The 19,265-nt window shown below is 29.5% G+C and overlaps 2 protein-coding genes across 2 annotated transcripts; one reads left to right on the plus strand and one right to left on the minus strand.

Moving 5' to 3' along the window:
* The first annotated feature begins 1,134 nt into the window (after positions 1–1,134).
* On the plus strand, positions 1,135–4,152 carry LOC119686324. Its single transcript, XM_038100882.1, has 4 exons — positions 1,135–1,361; positions 1,700–1,779; positions 1,832–1,994; positions 3,950–4,152. Exons 1-4 carry the CDS (start codon positions 1,247–1,249, stop codon positions 4,039–4,041), a joined length of 450 nt encoding a protein of 149 aa, XP_037956810.1. The 5' UTR covers positions 1,135–1,246; the 3' UTR covers positions 4,042–4,152.
* Positions 4,153–7,661: 3,509 nt separating this feature from the next.
* LOC119686311 (protein dopey-1 homolog) lies at positions 7,662–18,973 on the minus strand. Its single transcript, XM_038100864.1, has 13 exons — positions 18,798–18,973; positions 17,339–17,558; positions 16,792–16,973; positions 15,802–16,732; positions 15,386–15,681; positions 15,033–15,321; positions 14,164–14,971; positions 13,969–14,077; positions 10,195–13,912; positions 9,256–10,132; positions 8,834–9,029; positions 8,386–8,725; positions 7,662–8,300 (listed from the first exon to the last, which is right to left on the minus strand). The coding sequence occupies exons 2-13, from the start codon at positions 17,513–17,515 to the stop codon at positions 8,085–8,087; spliced, it is 8,139 nt and encodes a 2,712-aa protein (XP_037956792.1). The 5' UTR covers positions 17,516–17,558; positions 18,798–18,973; the 3' UTR covers positions 7,662–8,084.
* Between the last annotated feature and the right edge of the window lie 292 nt (positions 18,974–19,265).

The raw sequence follows: 19,265 nt of genomic DNA on the forward strand, positions 1-19,265 counted from the left end.
TGGATTCATATTTTGTATTTATCTTTGTATTTTATAGGAGAACAAATTTGTATGCAAAATACAAAAACAAAAATCTAAACTAAATCTTTACCTGCACCAACCTTTTCAAACATTTTCTATGGAATTGCAAAAACAACTACCTTGTATGAAAATTGCATTTTATATTTTCATTTTAAAAATATCGCGCAGAATTTGCGCGATACTCTTGCTTTTTATATTATATAACGCAAGTATACCAGTTATTTGTGCGTTTTAAAATAAGAAGCAAATTTTAAGAGTTATTGCTGCGCGAAAAAAATAAAAGGCATATAATAATTATTATTTTTGAGAATATAATAAAAATCAAATTTAATTATTATTTTTTGAGTTTTATTTTAAAATGCATATGATAACAGTTATAAGATGATTTTTATTTTTTTTATGATAACTGTTACGGTCCCTGCTTATGACACAAATTTACGTAAAACTTGAATGCAAAGTTTACCTTGGTTCCTCATTGTTGTCTGGGAATTTAGGTATAAAGTGATTTATAATATTTACATCCCTTAACACATTTGTTTCCCATGTTTTCATATAAATATTAAACTTTATTTTCACAGTTTATTATAGTTTTTGCTACAATATGCTGCTATGTACTTCCAATTTTAAGTACTTTTTATTAAGTATTTGTGCGGTAAATTTTGTATGATTTGGCGCAATAAAATTTTATATTTCTCTCATAAAATCAAAACCAAAAAACGAAATCAAACTCTTTCTTATACTCATCGTGTCAAACTTTTCGAAATATTCAGTTCTCAAAAGTACCTGCAGTATCGGAAAGAGATGTAAAGGTGAAAAATTTTAGTGATTTCAGCTGGTGTTAGTACACTTTTCACTAACACTTTCAGAGCTCCACGGCAAGTTGTTGTTGTGCGAAAAAACAAATTTTAGTTCACAATGGAGTTGTCGTTCTTGTAAGGTATTCTTTGATATATATATACATACATATTTTAATATGGTATCATACCACGTTAATAAAATTTTTAATATGGTGATACCGCCAGTTTTACAAAAACCAGAATTATTTTTTAGCCACTACTGTATAAATTTCACAAGAATGATCTCTCCATATATGAATTTCATCTGCTGCTAGTTGCTTTTTAAAAGCTTAGTATATGCTTGTAATTATCAGAAGCGGGTAGTGAAGTAATTTTATCTGAATCATTTTAAAAGAATTGTTTAGAAAAATTCCTAGAAATTTTTAAAAATGAACTTAATCACAGATAAGGCCTGTTTTAACATAAGCCTACGAAATGCCTGCCTCAGCATAGCTATATTTTTTCTGGTCTCGATAGTATTCGGTGTAATCTTTAATCCGGGATGTAAGTGAAACGTAAAATTTATCAAAATTTATTAAGAAATGCAAAAATATTTACTTATTTACTTGTGTGATCATCAGAATATGTGGTACCCACATACACACACTTGTATAGTCACTACCTGAGTATGATGTGTACAATGTTTGGTATTTGTTTGGAATATTTGTGCCTAAACTTGTTCCACAAACATTAAAAATTATTTACGTCGCGACATCAGAATTTAATGATCTCATCTCAAAAAGATGACACAAACTCTTTTCTCTCTATAAAATTATGCTAATAAAATGGATCTATTTACTTCTGGCTACATGTTAAATTTATGTTTTATGTATATTTTGCAGATTTAAGTTATAGTACGACATTAATCGGCTTTATTATTGAATTGATTGGAAATTTGGCACTTCTTTTTGGTGTTCTTTGGGTAAGTATAAAAAATAAACATAAAAAACAAACATAAAAAATTGATATTTTAGATAAATCATTGGCTAGTGCTGGTATGGTTGATCAATGCGATATTTTTCTTCATTGGTTGGCCCATTGCTATTCTGGGAGTTATATTCAATTTTGGCTATTATCGGGCTGCAGCTATGTTTGATAATGTTTTTCTTATTCTAATCGAATACACTATCATCTTAGGTAATTTTAACTGTTAATAAATTTAATCATTAATAGGTTTAACAATTAAAAGCTATAATTAATTAAATTAAATTAATCTATATCACATGTTCATCATATCTGAAGCAATTAAGGTAATCTTTTCTGAATGTTGGATCATTTAAGATCAAATATGGATTTCTGCAAAATTTTGCATTAAATTGCAAATACCTTTTCAAATTATTCCACCACTTGAAGTTAGGTTTCGCCGCAGGGTTATATTTATTTCCAATACTATCATACTATACCTAATTTAGATTTTAACCCACCAAAATCAACATATTTTTTTTTTATTTTTAAATACTTAATTTTAGATTTAAAATGATATTCCAACTTGCGATCCAAGTATGTCGTTATATTCAAATTTAAAAAAACATTATGTGAGTACATTTAGTGAATTTAATTTTAACGTTCCTTTTTTTAAGACATTTAAGTTTGTAATGGCAAAATTATCTGCATAGGTAGCAACTTATACATTTTCAGGAGCTGGAATATCAGATATAAACGGTATACACAAATGTAATCACAATACAGTATCATTAAGTACTTCAACTTCTATTGAATTAATTTAAAATATCTCACTACTTCACTTGAATTAAAAATATTTGAAATTTGATTTTATTATTATGTTGAAGCTCTTTGAGCCAGTGCACTTGAGCACTTTTACTCTTTCTTAACTCGAGGTATTTTCAAAAGCCCTTTTTACGCCTTGACTGGATTATTGTTTATCACTTTATCAGACTAGGCAATAATTGACCTCAGATCTGCATACCTCCCTGAGAAACCTGAGATTTGATAACGTGGTGTTGGTAAGTCTGTCAGTTTTCGCAAATAATTTCAGAGCTCTATCCTTTATGTATTTTTTGATCGTATCAATCTTGAGGTCCCTGAGGCTGTCATTCGTCCTAATGTACCATGGTACTTTGAAAAGTCTTCTCAAAGCCTGACTTTAATTACTAGCTGGCGAATAGTAGTGTTTAAAGCTTTGCTAAACGCTACAAAACTATATAGAAGTAACGGACTAATTATTTGGTTATATATCAGCTTCCTGTTCTTAGCATTGAGATTTTCATTTCTGAAAATGAAATCTGTTTTCCACTAAATTCTTATTATGTTATTATTGACACTTTTGAGACCATTCAATGGAATATCATAAGAAAAAAAATTAAGATTCCTTAATCATATTTTACGTTTCACAGACTATAAAAATTTATAAGCGTTGTATCATCTCAAGGGCTCCCATCTTTCATACGGATGTTAGATCCAGTAAGGATAAAGTCTTCATGCAGGTTTCTCATGCCTGATTTATTTTCAAAACATAAGGCTTTACCTATACAAACAATTAAAATTCTATATTCATATATGTACTGGTTTTTTGAGAACAGGAACCCACAGTAAAATATCGTAGAACTATAAAAAAGGGTTTTTATTTTAATATGGAAATAATTATACATCAATATTTAAAGAGCATTGTGTTATTGAGTTTTAGGCAGAAATAGTCAAAAATGAAAATAAACAATGAACTTTTACTAAACTTGACTTTATACATTTTTTATGTTGTTAAAACTTTTTTATAAAAATTTGTTTTAGTTATTATCTATATAAAAATCATCAACGTTTCAAAGTTTATCTGACTTCTTCCTCAAGTAAAAGTGTAACTACAACTGATTGTTCTTATTTGTATTAATAAGAAAATTTGGTAGAGTTGACGACATTTAAGTCTAGGTTGAAATTTAAACAAAAGAAAAGATAATTTTCGTAAAAAATTATTAAAAATTATTTGCAAATAAACTAAGTGACTTACTAACTATATAACATTTTATGAATATTGATTTTTATTTTAATTCCATAACTTAATTATAATAATTTTTGTATTTTAATAATAACATATATAGAATATTCGCATAATAACATGGCTTTCTGATTCTACGTTTCAGTTATCTTTGCGTACTGTACCCACCTCGTGTACTCCTACTATCATGAACTGAGAAATAAGCAATCAAACCCGCAGCACTCCGTTGTAGTTTAGTGGTTGCAAGTACATATAAGAGTACGTATAATTTACGCTTTCTAATTTAACTTAAGTTTTTGAAAATTGTATACTTAATTGTTTATTAAATAAAACTATGTAAACCCTATATATTTTATAGGGTTTATATATTTATCAGATTATTTTACAAATTCTCAAAATAACATATCAATAAAAATATTGTATACACACAAATAATTTAAACATAAATATTAACAAAATTTAAAAAAAAATTGTAATGTATTTTTTATAAATAAATTAATTTACAATATAACTTTTGTTGTTTTAATTTTATTTGAAGTTTGTTATTATTATTATTATATACAATATAATAGCATTTATTCTACATATAATTTAACTTTATTTTAAAAATAAATAAAGTATTCATTCATTTCTTTTATGTGATCTGCATATACTAACGCTTGGACTCATTTGTGGAATATAGTTGTATCAGGACTTACTTTTGATTATTTAATGTATTCTACCAGGATGAGTTTGACGAGAATGCGTCAACATTTATACATTTGCCGAACATTGTTTTATTACTCAATGAATTCGTCTAAGTTAACAGTTTAGTCTATTCACACGGCACAAGATTGTCTTTATTAACAATTCATGTGAATTTTTGCTGTTTTACAAATGTTAGATTACACAGTACTTCTACAATTTCGATGAAATTATATACTTCATTGGCATGTTTTTTTCAAACATAAGATTCCGGTTTCTATCAGAAAATAAGGTCGTGTGAATTTTTGGACCGATTCAATGCAATGTAACAATGTTACATTGTAACTTCGCCATTAACATTTGCGGTGTGAATTAATTATTATGGACATGTCATCTACCGAACTACCTGATTCTGTCTAGTTATCAATCTTCGTTTGTGCAGTCAATTTTAAAACTTCATACGATAGTCGTTATCAATCAATATAAGAATTCACAATTACAAATTCTGATATATTGAGAATTAAACTATATTATAACTATAAAGCGTAGTGGGAAAGGAAAAAAAATATATTGAAGTTTACCAAAATTCATTATAAAATTCCAGTATCCGAAAAATCAAAATCTTCATACTATTTTTATTGTTTTAACTAATTGAATCAATGGACGAATAGGCCTAAGTAGATCCAGTAGGGATCGCCGTTATAACCTAACCTAACCTAATTATTTGAACAAGGCTTATTTGAACAAGGTTTGTACCGTAATATCTAGTTAATATTATATTATCTTCGGTCCTTTTGTAAAGCCAATTGGATATATTTGTACAATGATTCTTAAAGGCTTCTGATAAATTTATCCATCTGAGCAACTCACCAATATAGTCAATATTAGGCAAATCACAATAATTACAATAGACTGCCAAACATTTCCTCTAATTATCTTTAAAGACATGTAATAGACAATTATTCCTATAGTAAGCAAATGAATTACACTTAAGTATAGACTAAAAACACTTTACTAATAGACACTCATTTTAATTAAGAAGTTATAGTAATAAAAAATGGACAAGGCAAGAGCATACATATATCTAAAGGTATTTAAAATTTAAGAGTTTTAAAAACCGGTATCAAAATAATGTAGTTACATAGTCGAAAATCAACATTAATGACGCAATGATCTTAGTTGAATCTTTGCTTCCCTATTTTAGATACAAAAAGAAACTAAATAAGGAGAAAGATCGGATTAGGAAAATACTAGGCAGGGCTAAAAGAACATTGGATTATTAATACTTATTCCTTTAATATAAAAATTTCAATACATTTTTCTTGCAAATGATGAACCATTATATTAAAATAATTTTGGCACAGAAAATGTCTTCACTATATAAAGAGTCATAGTAAATAGTAAAAACATAACAAAATATAAATAATATTACAGGACTACATAGTTTTATAATAAGTATTAGAACAGGCTCTTGATGACACAAGACACTTAAAAGATAATATGTGATAAATTTCCTCTCAATGATGTGGCAGATATTCATGTTAAAATAGGCAAAGAAAAATTATTCTCATGTCCATACTTAAAATGTATTTGTCACAAATTTTCGAAAGTGATTTTTCACAAAAAATTGAGAAGAATGCCGACCTTCTTGTTTATACCGAAGCTGAATATTTACGGTAGTTTTACTATGAATTACTACTTACCTTTCTGAAATTAAAAATTAAATGGCGACTAGCTGAGACTTGAAAAAACGTTCAAGATTCAACAAACCTAAAAACATGGATTTGCACCAGATGTATCCTTTATTGCCCAATTATATCCATTCATTTTGCCTGTTGCAATTTTTACGTCTGGATGTGTATAATGTTCAATATACAGCCGATGAGGTTTCAAACTTTTCGGCGTATGTTATTATTCTAATATGGACTTCCTGCTTCTTTTACAATGACAAATTTCCAAATATGGGTATTTTGATTTTCAGACAAGAATAAAAAAAATAAGAAGATGATTACCAACGGTAGTCGGTTGAAGATATTTATCTATTCTTATAAGGTCATTTATTTTTAAAATTGCTTTTTTATGCATTCGTCTAACCGACAGAAAGTCATGACAGAATGTGAAGGTATTAATGCTTTAAAGTCTATCTCTGAAACTGGATCGTCTGCGCATTTTAATTTTTTTTATTGTATAAGTCACTTAAATCGCACTTCAATTAATTTGAATAGAATACTTGTGTTAAACAAACCGATTACATTCATATAAAATATTATGAATAAATAATAATAATTGAGCTAGTCATGATTCACTAACATCAGATTTTATTTTAATATTAGCGAATTTTAATATAATACAGAAAAGATAAAAAGTAGATATCAAAGTTCTAAAGTAACAAAGACAAACAAAAACTAAGTTTATGTAAATAACATATTTACTTATTAATATACAGCTTAAAGGATCCTTATAAATTTGGATTTCTAAGTGATACTTATTCCTAGTAATTACTTTTTCTAAAAAGATGGTCTCCACTTGGCAGTCCTTAGAAACGTCTATGGCGGCTTAATGCAGAAACCGCATCCTAATATTCCACCAATCTGAATGTGGTAGTAGACAAAAATCAACTAGTCAACTCTGCGAAACGTTTTAGCTAATTAGCCAAATTTTAGCTAAAAATACAGTACTTTCAAAAATTATGAAAGCTGATCTGTTTTTGGTAAAAAATATTATTTCTTATTTATATTTATTTTCTTTTTAATGGTAAGGTAGGAAACTTTAAGTATATAATAATCATCCCGTCAAATAAATAAATATTCGGAGGGCGAATAAATTGCAAGCATAGAAACAATTGCAAGATAAATACCGCTGTATCGATTATTTCACATTGTTCCGAATCACACTAAGATTGTGCGAAATTGTATGGTCATTAAGCTAACAATGAATGCCATTACTCATCTGTTTTACACATGCGTTTTACAATATATCACAGATAAAAATCATCTCTCAAACGTATTATTAGACATAATATATCTACAATAGCAGATAACAATTGACAATTAAAACAAATCTGATAATCAATATTAAGTGTCTCCAATAGAGATTGCTGTAGAATTTATCATGTTAGCATAAGTAAGCATTAAAGATCAATAATTATTATTTTATAGTTATAAAAGCTGGAGCTTTAATTGTCCTTGACACTGCGTTCACTGTTGGACTGTTATATTTTGGATAAGTATTAAAAAGCAATGCACATCATTTTTAAGTATAACTAAATATAATATACGTCTTAAAAAAACTTACGTACAGTTATATTAAAAGAACATATATTTATTATAACTGAAAATAGGTTTTGGCTTTACAATCGGATATAGAATAACAAGTAATATACAAGGCGAGCTTAAAATTAACTAGCACTATTAGTAAATCAACAAATAACACATATTATTTACAAAGTAATTTAACAAAAAACGAATATCATTGTTTTTTGTTGAAAGTATAGGATCACATTTTATAGAGCTTATATTTTTAGAAAGCATATTAATATTATTTTTTGAAGACGCAGCAATATCATCCGCATTAATTTTTTGATTATGTTCCATTTTTCACCTGGGTGTTGTGTTTGGTACCATTTTTTCGAGGAAATCCCTAGATAAAACTTCTTCTATTTCTAACATGCAATTTGCTACTTCTTTTTCTGTATTTGCATAATTGTGAGAATTAGGACAAGTGACACTTAATACGTTGAAAAAATTATGCAAATCTTGAAGAGTACTAATTTGTTGACAATGCAGCACCAAATGTTGACGATGTTGTTCAATCTGAAAAAACAAACATGTATATGTACATATATATATACATAAAATATTGTTTTTAAATTTATTTTTTTGAGCAATTATCACTTACCGGTGAACTGTTTGCATATTTCATATCCATTAGTCGTGCAATTCGTCGTATATGAGGTACATAAAGTGATGTGGATAGCATCGCTGTTGCATGTTCGATGTTACCATTTAAAATAGATATCTCCTCATGTGCATCAAACTCTGTACCAACAAAAGCCCAACGATACATTTGAAAGTGCGGCAAATTTTTAGCTGGTAACACACAGCCTAATTCAAGTAACTTTGATGCCTCTAATTGTACCAACCGCCAGCTTACCATACTGCTTTGTGTATTTATACCATTACTAGAAGAGTTTGGTGACCACGAAGCATCCATACCAGATAGCAGGCGCATCTGCTGACTTTAAATTAGATATAAATTCAATTTAATATATAATCACAATTATTTTATTTTGATTTTATTATAACTACAAATATTTGTAATTATTATATTTCTATAATGGCCATACCTTAAATCTTCGCAATCCGTCTTTAGTTCTTGTTCCATAGACAAAAAGACTTGTACCATTTCGGCTATTATTATAGGCCACAATGAAGTAACATGATCTGGTGACATACGGAGAAGTAGTACTCGAAAGCATAGGAACACAGCTGCCTGTACTGAAGGTATCATTGACAATAAACGCAAGCTGTTCGCTAATTGTTCTATGGGAAAAATGCAATTTCAGTTAACGTCTTTTATAAGTATAAACAAATTTTTAATATTATATCTGATCTTACACTTGAAATAAAATTCAACACTTGCTTTTTGCATAATTTGATATTTATAAATTCAGCAATATTTTAATTTTGCAATAAATAACTTGCTCTGCTTTTTTAACTCATCCCAAATTTATTTTAATACCAAATTAAAAAAAAAAAAGTACGGTACCTTGAATTTCAGGCATATATTTATTATATTGATCAAATTCACTGCAGAATATAACAAATGCTAATCTTTTAAGAAGCATAGCTCGTTGTTCATATTCCTGTTCACGTGAAGTAAATATATTCAAACTTCCTGTTTGTGTCAACGAGACACGGCTCATAAGTTCACGGAAAGTAGTATTATCGTACGTCATAAGACTATCCATTATTTGTTTCCAAAAGGGTAAACACGAAATATCCATTTGAAAGAATGCATTGTCCAACAGAAGATCTAGCATGTCTTTACGCCAAGCTTTTCGAGTATATTGATAGCCACTCAAACTGGCTAGCAGACTAGAACAAGCATAAAACGAAGGAATGTTGCGCGTGGTATGATTCTTCAAATAAGGTGTGATATTATAAAGTAAAGTTGTAATAATTGCGACAACTTTATCTTTTTCTTGTGAGCCATATGCTACATCAAGAAGATTTGCTAATGAAGCAGCAAGCACACTCTGAGCCTGTACAGAATACTGTTGCTGACCATTTAAGCTAGTATCTTTGCTATAACCTTCAGTTGTAAGTGTTGAAATATCTTCTTTGACTGCTAAATTGCGACGTAACCAAGTCGTTTGTTCAAGACATGATCCAGCTATGTTTGAGAGTGAATCTACCAAACGAGAAGTGATATCATGCAAATCTCGAATATCTTTTTTGTCAAGGAATGGCATTTGTGGACATCTCTGAACAAATTCATTAAGTAGCATTAACAAAGCAAATTGTGCTGGTGGCATAAGGCTTAGGCTATCGCGTAATAGTAATAGTAAAGAACTCCAAGAGTCACGTAACTGTGGTGCGGGAGCCGATTTCATATAGAAGTAAAATAATTCCAGCGCACTAACCTATAAATAAATGAAAACCATAATCAAAAAATACATTATTTCAGTTACAAGAAATATTGTACCTCCAAAGTTAAATATGCAGGTGGGCGGTGAATCGAAGGTGGCGATTTTACAACTTGATGTAAAGTTTGGACAAATGAGTCCATCGGCATCACTCTTATGCTTGAAACTAATGTTACCAGACTAAGCTGCTCTGGACAGGCTTGTGGTGTTGAATTATATATATACTGTTCAGCTATGCTAAGAGAAGAGTTAACATTTTTTTTATGATGCTGTTCCCCTCTCTCCTGCCATGTAACTGCAACTGCGGCCAAGAAATTTGCTCCGTGATGCAAAGATACGGGTGATAAAAATTCCATTAATTGCTGTTTAACCTGCCGCACTTGTCCTAGCTCACTATCCCATATGGCTGCTACACTAGCAACAATTCTAGACAAATGTGATAAAACCGCATTACGAGCAGCTAACAATTGTGGATTTCTAGGAGCCTGCGATTCTGTTTGAGAAGTAGCGACAGCACTAGAAAGGAACGAATGCACGATGTTGTTGATTAATTGCCCAGTATTGAAATTCTGTGATACTACACTTGTCTGCGGATATGCCTGGTTAAAGAGATGTGATAAAGTAGTTTGCTGGGTATTATCAAGCAAACAATAATGGCATAGAATTGTGATAGCTTCTAATTGCGATACCACATAATCAGGTGGAAATCCACATTGCTCTTTAAGTGGCACTTTGCTAATGTGGTCTAAATTGTTACACAATTGATGCAAAACACTTATTACAATGTTTGTGAGAGAACCAAAACTAAAGCAGTTTAAAGATGATGTTATAAGATCGGTCCAATTTCTATGCAAATGTCGCATATGATTATTTTGCAAAGCATTTAAAACCGCAGCAAGAAACATCGGTTGCTGATTTATGAGAGAGTTAGGTAAATATTTGCAGGCTGTTGCAGATGTATCTGATATAATACTTGAAAGCTGTGTTGGAGATATATTTCCACTTTCTTCTTTAGAGCTTGTTCCATTTTGCAATGATTCATTTTTTAATACAGCAACTTCAAATTCTAGTTTTATAACAGCCATCATTAAACGTAGAAGTTGAACTTGAAATGATTCCGCATTTAGATATTCATCTTCAGGATTATTATAGTTTATTGTTTGCTCAGCAAAAGTTTCAGTTTTACAATGTTGTCCGAATGAATTTACAGAGGAATTTAAGCAATGTAAAATTACTTTTTGTAACTTGCATCGTGCCATTAAATCGGCTATATAACAAGCCAGACCCTTTCCCATACTTTTCACAATTTCCATTAACTCAATACATATCAATGTCAAAAGTTCTACACTCTCCAACTGCACCCGGCAGTTTCCTAATATATCATCGTAGGTAGGCTTTTCATTTGTATTCTCACCGCAGTCGGGATGAAAAAAACCTCGTGCATAGTACAAACACATCGTGACCAACACTTCTAAATGCATGCAACCTCGATAACTTTGAGAAAATTCTGAGTTTGTAATGTTACCTAAAAATCCTTTTCCTGCAATGCTTTTACGATGCCGTATTAACAATTGTTTTAAGGAATTGCTAGCAAATGAAGTTGTAATTGAGAGACAAAGAAAGGTACGGGTGTCACATGCAATTATATTTCGTATAGTTTGAAAAGCATAAAGAATTTGCTTTGTGTCATATATTCCTAAATATATAAGCATATGATTGTGAAAGAATTGTAATTTATTAGCTTGTAGATTTCCTATATCACTTTTAATTGAAGCAGCGCTTTTTGTTGACGCTCGCTTGCTTCCACTACCATCACTGCTTGCAACATTACGGCGCAGTATTTGAAGATTTTGTTTACTCTTCTCAATAGTCTCTGGAGTAATATCCCATTCAGTTTTCGTTTTGTTAATTTCAAAACTTAGGCTTCTTCGTTTTTCCTCCACATGAATTGTACAAATAGTGTCAACCGTACCAGTAGATTGAGAAACAATTATTTCTTCATCGCTATGAACAGACGTAACTATTCCTTCTTCACTTATACTTTTTGAACCTTGGATTCCGGCATAACTATTGTTACTATCTGTTGAGGTTTTTGAAATGCAACTCATGCGTTTTTTTTCGTTGGGTGAGATTGCTTTTTTTGAAGTTGATTTATGATCTTTTTTTCTTCTTTGCTTTTTGCTTACAGTTTTCGAAATTGATTTTCGTATTGCACTAATTTCAATATGTGATGTGTGTTCTTTTGATGCTTTGGAAATGTTATCATCACAATCTAAGTTTTTTTCTTTATTGAAATATTCATCTGCAGGATGAGCGGCATCTTCTTCCGTATTAACTGATTGTAGACCACCACCTAGGGATGATTGTTCATCTGTTGTTGAAGCTATGCTAGAGTCTCCTGGAGTTTTTTCACGCGTTAAACGATATGTTTTTCGATTTTTAGTGCGTTCATGTTGCGATAGTATTTCTGTAACACGCTCACAGTCACCTACAAATCTTTTAAGATTGTTATTAACAATTTCATTTGAATTATCATTTATACTCTCATCTTTTTCAACACTTGTTTCACGATTTTCTGATTCATAATCAAAAACACTACTATCGGAGTTATCGGTGTAGTCATTCACGTAATTCTGATACATAGATTCCTCCCCATCTTTTCCACTATTTTTATTTTTTAAATCATTTTGAGACATAGGTGTACTTATTTTTGTATCTTCGCTTAAATTTATATTAAAGTCATGTTCTTCAGTTTTAGGGTCATCATCAAAATCAGGTGAGTTATCTAATGGATTTATTATTAATCCAATATTTGTATCTTGTATATCTGCTGAAACTGTTGGTGATGATACCTTATCACTAACAAAATTAGAAGTTTTGTTTTTGTTACCTAATGTAACGCCAAAAATTTTTTTATGAAAACTTCGTATTGGGCTTCTCTTTTTATTACTTGTTACATCCATGTGATATTTTATATTCCCATATTCTGAGCTGATAGCATAAACTTCTTTATCTGTAACATTATCTACATCACAAATATTATTTTGTACAGTATTTGTCGTCATATCATCAACAGCATTGGATTGGATAAGTTGTAGTTGAACTAATCCGATGCGTTTTGAATTTGGGGAAAGTAATATTTTGTATAATGGTTTAATAAGCCTTGACAAGTCGCCTCGTAGAAGTGCAGATTGTAACCATTTTGTGGTAAACGTTCGTACGGGCATATAATATGGTAAGCTTAATGTATCTAAAACCTTTAATAACGTTTTCTCAAAACCTCTCGCTGTATTTTTCTCTCGACCCAAATGCCAAAGAAGTTCGAATTTCTTTAAGCCTTTCGATTCACTTTCCTTGAGTTGATGAACTACACATTGCTTATATAAGGGAGATGCACAAATAAGTTGAATATCAGCAGCACGATCCACTTGATAATTTCTAAAAGCCTTTTGTTCTATAATTGAACTATTGTTTTTTGTCATAAGAGCATCAGCAGCCGCAAACTGTTGTTGCATATTATGAGCATACATTCTATCACCAATTATTTTTTCAACTAAACCGCTTTCTAGACAATTATGTAATTGATGTAATAGAGCAGAAATTTGTGCAGGATCTACATTTGGTTCTCCAAGACAATTCCACAGTATTGATGTTATAAGCTGAAATACTCGAGTTCTGCACTCTATATAGCTCACATGACCAAACTTTAGCAACGGCAACATTATAACAAAAGTAACACCTGGACTTGTGCTATGTTCGGTTTGTGATTTTAAAAGACTAAAAACGACAATGAATAAATTAAAGCAATTTATGAAATTCTATTGTAGAAATACCTTATTAAGTCAAATAATGTTGTGATGGCAGTTAACTGTAACTCGATATCATTTAGAGCGTAGCAGGAAACGAGACACAACACTTTAAGCCAACTCGGAATATCTATTTCTAGAGAATTAATAAAAGTTTTAATAAAACTATTTATATTCATTCTTGAACTATTATATATATATGTATGTATATCGGAAACTTACGACTTTTATCCATTAAAATGCTCCTTCTGCAGTTCGGGAAAGTTGACATTTCTACTAACAAATTGGCTGCTAATTTTGTTGCATTTCGTATAACACTCGTAAGATGCAAGTCGATGAGCATTTGAACCTGCCTTTCTGCGTATTCATTTAATTCACAATTTCTAATGATATCCTGATCAATTTTGTCAGACAAACCATTTGGATTTATAGTTAATGATTGTGTTAATAAGTTTTCTAGTTCAGATATTCTACTAACTTTTTTTATTAGTAAGGTTTTAAAGAGTTTATCAATTTCCGACGAACGATCTGAATTGAAGTCCTCATATATTTTATCATTTTTAAATATGTCAACGTTATATAAGTTTTCGTCAACGAGTTCAACTGTGACGTTGCAGTTATCAGTATTAGCAGTGAAATTTTGGTTTAATTGTAAAATTTGCCGTGATAAAAATATTTCAAAAAAAATTTCATATTGTCTGATGCATTTTTCTAAAATAGAAAATTCATTTGCGTTTTCCGTATTGAAATTTTCAAAGTCAAATGATACGTCGCCATTTTTTTCTAAATTTATATTATCTAATTTTGTACTATTATTTAGCTCATCAACTTCAGAAACTTCATCAGCTTTTTTTATCATGTCGAGGTCTAAAGATTTTGGTTCATAAATTGAAATATCTACCGGCCTTCCTTTTTTTGGACTCAATTGATTTTTTGTTTTTATCTTTGTTTTCAACTTCTTAATACTGCGTGGTGTATCGAGATCAGATGATGATGGTGGATCTATGACTTGACCAGTGTCAGGGCATATCTTAAAAATAACAGTAATGATTCATATGCTTTTGAAGAATTATATATTTTCTTTTAAATACCTCTTTGTCCAGCTCGGATAATTTTGAAAAAGATTTTGATTTTTTCTTTTTTGGGCTCCGTGGTTCCGCATTTTGATTCGACTGTAGTATTCCTATAGGTCCTTCATTAAATAGACTTTTTGACTTGTGTAAATTGTCAGTTACACCAGTATCAAATTGATTAAGTTTTGAATCAGATTTACTTTTTTCTAATACATTTAATTGTCCTGTTTTTAGGGAGTGTGTGCTATCTTTTTCATCGGATGAGAGATAACCCTGGCTTTGACGACTAACAACTTTAACTGGACTTCTACATATCATTGACAAATTAGAATTAATAATATATAATATTGGTTGGCTATATTAAAACTTACGTAATCATGGGTTGCACTCTTGATACAATTTTCATACAAAGTTTGAGTGATGCAGATATTTCTTCAGTACTTATGTTTTCTAAGTGAATTGTCAAAAGTTGAGTTATTGCCAAAAATACTTTTGGTAAATATAAACGAGTCGTTTCATTGTACATTTCTAATGAAATTGTTTCCAATAAAAATTCTGTCAGATAGCAGATTTCTATAAGACCAGGATCACCAGAACCAACTTCACATTGAAATTTGTCATCATTAAAATGCAATGTTTGTTTAGGAAGATTAGATGATTTGTTTTCCTAAAAAAAAATAAATTCGTTAATTTTAATTAAAAAAAGTGGAGTTGTCAAAAACTTATAATGGCTAACCAGTTTATATATTTACCATTTACCACTCTCTATTTGTTAAGTAAATATTACCTTTTTGCATGATTTTTGATACATGCTCGTCATAAAGCTCCATATATATACTGGATCGAAAGTAGCAAATAATAAATTTGCAGATTTTACTACTTCAATATTTCCACTAGAAATCGACATAGTTCGTATAATGTCACACAAAACATAATCCAGTACAGCACTACCAATTTCCATTTTATCCAATAATGAAACCATAATCCGATAAGGTTTTAAATCAACAGGTGTTGTCTCCAAACTATATTTAAGTGTACATATCACAGATTGAATAACAATTTGTTTAGAATATTTTTCAAAATACGATTCACTAATTTCTGTAGTACCATCAGATGATACTGTGTCATACGTTGGAGAATTTTTCGATATTTCAGTTCCTAAAAGCCAGGAATAAAGTCTTCGATTTAAAGACATATCTCTACGTAATATTGTATTTAATCCATTTGTAACTAATTTAATTAGATCTGCTTGAGTTAAGTAAATTGTATGCATTGGAAAACCAAGTAAAAGAAATTCCAATGAATTACGTTGTACAAGTATGACAGAATCATTAAGGCATGCACATAGTCCAATCATCATTAGTTCCCTATTTTGTCCCATTATAAATACTTGTTCTTGCATTCCAAGTCGTTTATTAAAATGATCCAATAAAAAAGAAATGGCAGGTAGGCGAATCGAAGCATTTGTGGCGACGCACTCCCAAAGCACAGTGTAAAAGTGCGTCGGATTAACAGCAGAGCAAACTTGAGTCAATAAAGAGTTAGTACGATCGAAGTGGTCTAAACCACATTCGTATCCAGGCAAAACACCGCTTAGGAACCCACTTAAAGCAGGTCTCAATTTTTCACCTAATGGTACAAAGTAGGTTTCATAAATACCCAATAAAGTAGGCCGAACATTCATAGCAGCATAACCTAATAATGGAAAGAGACCAGCACTAAAAACATAAAACATAGTTACTTTAATATATTCAATAATACAATTTATTTGTTTAACCTGTAAATGAAGAGTTCTGTAGCCAATCGTTCGGGACCTGTTTTGCTAAATATTACTGCATATGTTTCTAAAGCTTTTAAGTGCACACCAGATGGTAGTGCCGGGTGCATGCATTGTGCTAAACGTTTCGAAATTTTAATGCGACGGGGAATAATCTGATATTGGGTATTGCTCGAGATAGCCTAAATAACAAAAGATAAGAAAATAAATAAAATATGTTCTTCAAAATTATATTTATAAGGAATGATGATTAAAGATTCATTATTCAATTTTATATGTCATATGTTTGTAATGAAGCTGTCTCTTAAGCAGCTTACACAAATGTTATTACTAACATATGTTTCTTTTTTATTTAATCAATATTTTTGCAATATAAATGCGCAATAACGAAACTGCAGTAGGCATTAAAAAATTGAATCAATAATAAATTCAAATATTTTTATTTAATAAAAATTTAGTACGGCTTACCAAGAATTTGGAGGCACATAGCATATTGTTTACAATATTAATGGGCATATAATAATGAATATATTTTCCATCATATTACCTTGCTGAGCTTTCCTAAAGCTGATATAAGATCTGCCCATTCACTCGAATATTCAAAATTCCGCAATGCTTTGTCAATGTTCGTCATGTAGTTGCGGTACTTCGCTTCTGTCATTAATTTTTTTTCTTCCAACAAGGCGTCAGCGTACTCCATGTTTCTGATATTTACTCCAAACATATAGTCATGTAAATAATAAATCAATGCAGTTACCTAACTTGAGCTGAAAATAAATACAAGCAATTAACATAAACTACTATTCATAATATTTATTAATTACATTTACAATGTAATTTACATATAGTTTCACAAAAAATGGGTTCCTCAACGTACAGATTAAAATGTTATATGTAGAAAATGATATATATATATATATATATATGAAATATATAAATTACTTCTTATATTCTTTATATTGATAATTTTACTATGCATTCAAAAATGTTATAACTTTTAAGAAGTAGTAAGATTCATTTAGATGATATATATCCAAAATTATTTACCACTTAAATATACATTTGTATATCCTATATGAAATATGTCAAGATAAAATTGAAGACTCCCAACCTAGTTCAACATGTTAAAAATTTTGTAATCACTTTAGTCCAGAAATTAGTTAGACTTCAATATATTTAACCTTCTTATTACGCTTATTTGAGGAGTTATTGACTTCGGACAAAGAGGCTTTATTAGTAAGGTCATATTGCATCACTGATATTAATTTTCATATCAGTACTTCGATAAAAAAATATTTTAAACTGGCAGCTACTGTGAAATTATAATAGCTTCTGTTTTCAGCATCGAATATATAAAGAATACGAACAATTGTTTATTTAATTGAGCAATATAGAAACATATAAATATATATATATTTTACAGCAAAATGTTTGAAATTTTTGATATGGCTTTTATTTAAAGATACATGTAATCCACTACATTACATTAAACTCATAAATAATATAACTTTTTCATGTTTAATTATTAATGCTAACTGTAGACGTATCCAGTGAAACTTGCAAAAACTAAGTAGAATTCAGCAAATAAAACAGGCGTTTATTATTTACAACGTATGTACTTATAATTCGCAATAAAATGGTAACATAAATGATTGTAATTATAGTTTTGGGAATACAACTTCGTTGAAAGAAATATTAAAAAAAATAATATTTTCGCTAACCAAAATTTTATAAAATAATTATCTTTTTACTTAAAATTAAAATTACTTCTTGTAGAAAAATTAAATTAAATTTTTTTTCACTTGATTTAAAATATTTATCTGATGTTTAACACTTAAACAAATAAATTTGCTAAAAATAGTCCATAAAATTATTACGCTCTATAGTCAATTTTAATTTTTATGTTTTATTAAAGTAAAATCTGATTTAATGTGGTTTTTTAATTAATTTTACTAAAGCTGACTAATTGTCCAAGCGTTTGGTTTATGCTGGAATAAATTGTTTACCACCAGGGCTTAAGATTTGATGACACATCCGTGTTCTTTGTTTTTATCAAAATTTAGTTTTCACATTTAAATATATTTATTTTAACTTATACGGATGTATATGAGTTAAACTATTAATTTTTATTATATTTGCAATAAAGATTTGTAAATATTAGAACGTATTTTATCACAACAAAAATTCTTTTTATTTCACTAGCAAATAAAGTTAGAAAATATTCAGTGTTACCTCATTGCAAAAAGTACTAAAGCAAAAACCACATGATTCTTTTGTGCCAATACGCGAATTTATGAAAGGCATCAAAATGTATTGCTTTTAAAATTTCGCATATTTGATAATTGTAAAATAACAGAAATATAAAAATGATTTACATAATTATATCAGAAAAATACGTATTTTAAATTACAGCAAATATAAAATTATTATTATTTGTTATAATATATGGAAATATCACTTTTTGCTAAAGTAGA

The sequence above is a fragment of the Teleopsis dalmanni genome, chromosome 2 (assembly GCF_002237135.1).
Source record: "Teleopsis dalmanni isolate 2A chromosome 2, ASM223713v2, whole genome shotgun sequence".
NCBI lineage: Eukaryota > Metazoa > Arthropoda > Insecta > Diptera > Diopsidae > Teleopsis > Teleopsis dalmanni.

What these genes read in the sequence shown, in the direction of transcription:
- LOC119686324 (XM_038100882.1), top strand. Translation starts at nt 1,247, where the DNA reads ATGAACTTAATCACAGATAAGGCCTGTTTTAACATAAGCCTACGAAAT. An exon ending in TGTAATCTTTAATCCGGGAT is followed by an intron (nt 1,362 to 1,699) that starts GTAAGTGAAACG and finishes TATATTTTGCAG; the next exon opens with ATTTAAGTTATAGTACGACA. An exon ending in CGAATACACTATCATCTTAG is followed by an intron (nt 1,995 to 3,949) that starts GTAATTTTAACT and finishes TCTACGTTTCAG; the next exon opens with TTATCTTTGCGTACTGTACC.
- LOC119686311 (XM_038100864.1), bottom strand. Translation starts at nt 17,515, where the DNA reads ATGTTTGGAGTAAATATCAGAAACATGGAGTACGCTGACGCCTTGTTG. An exon ending in CTTTAGGAAAGCTCAGCAAG is followed by an intron (nt 16,974 to 17,338) that starts GTAATATGATGG and finishes TTTGTTATTTAG; the next exon opens with GCTATCTCGAGCAATACCCA. An exon ending in AGAGTGCAACCCATGATTAC is followed by an intron (nt 15,322 to 15,385) that starts GTAAGTTTTAAT and finishes AATGATATGTAG; the next exon opens with AAGTCCAGTTAAAGTTGTTA.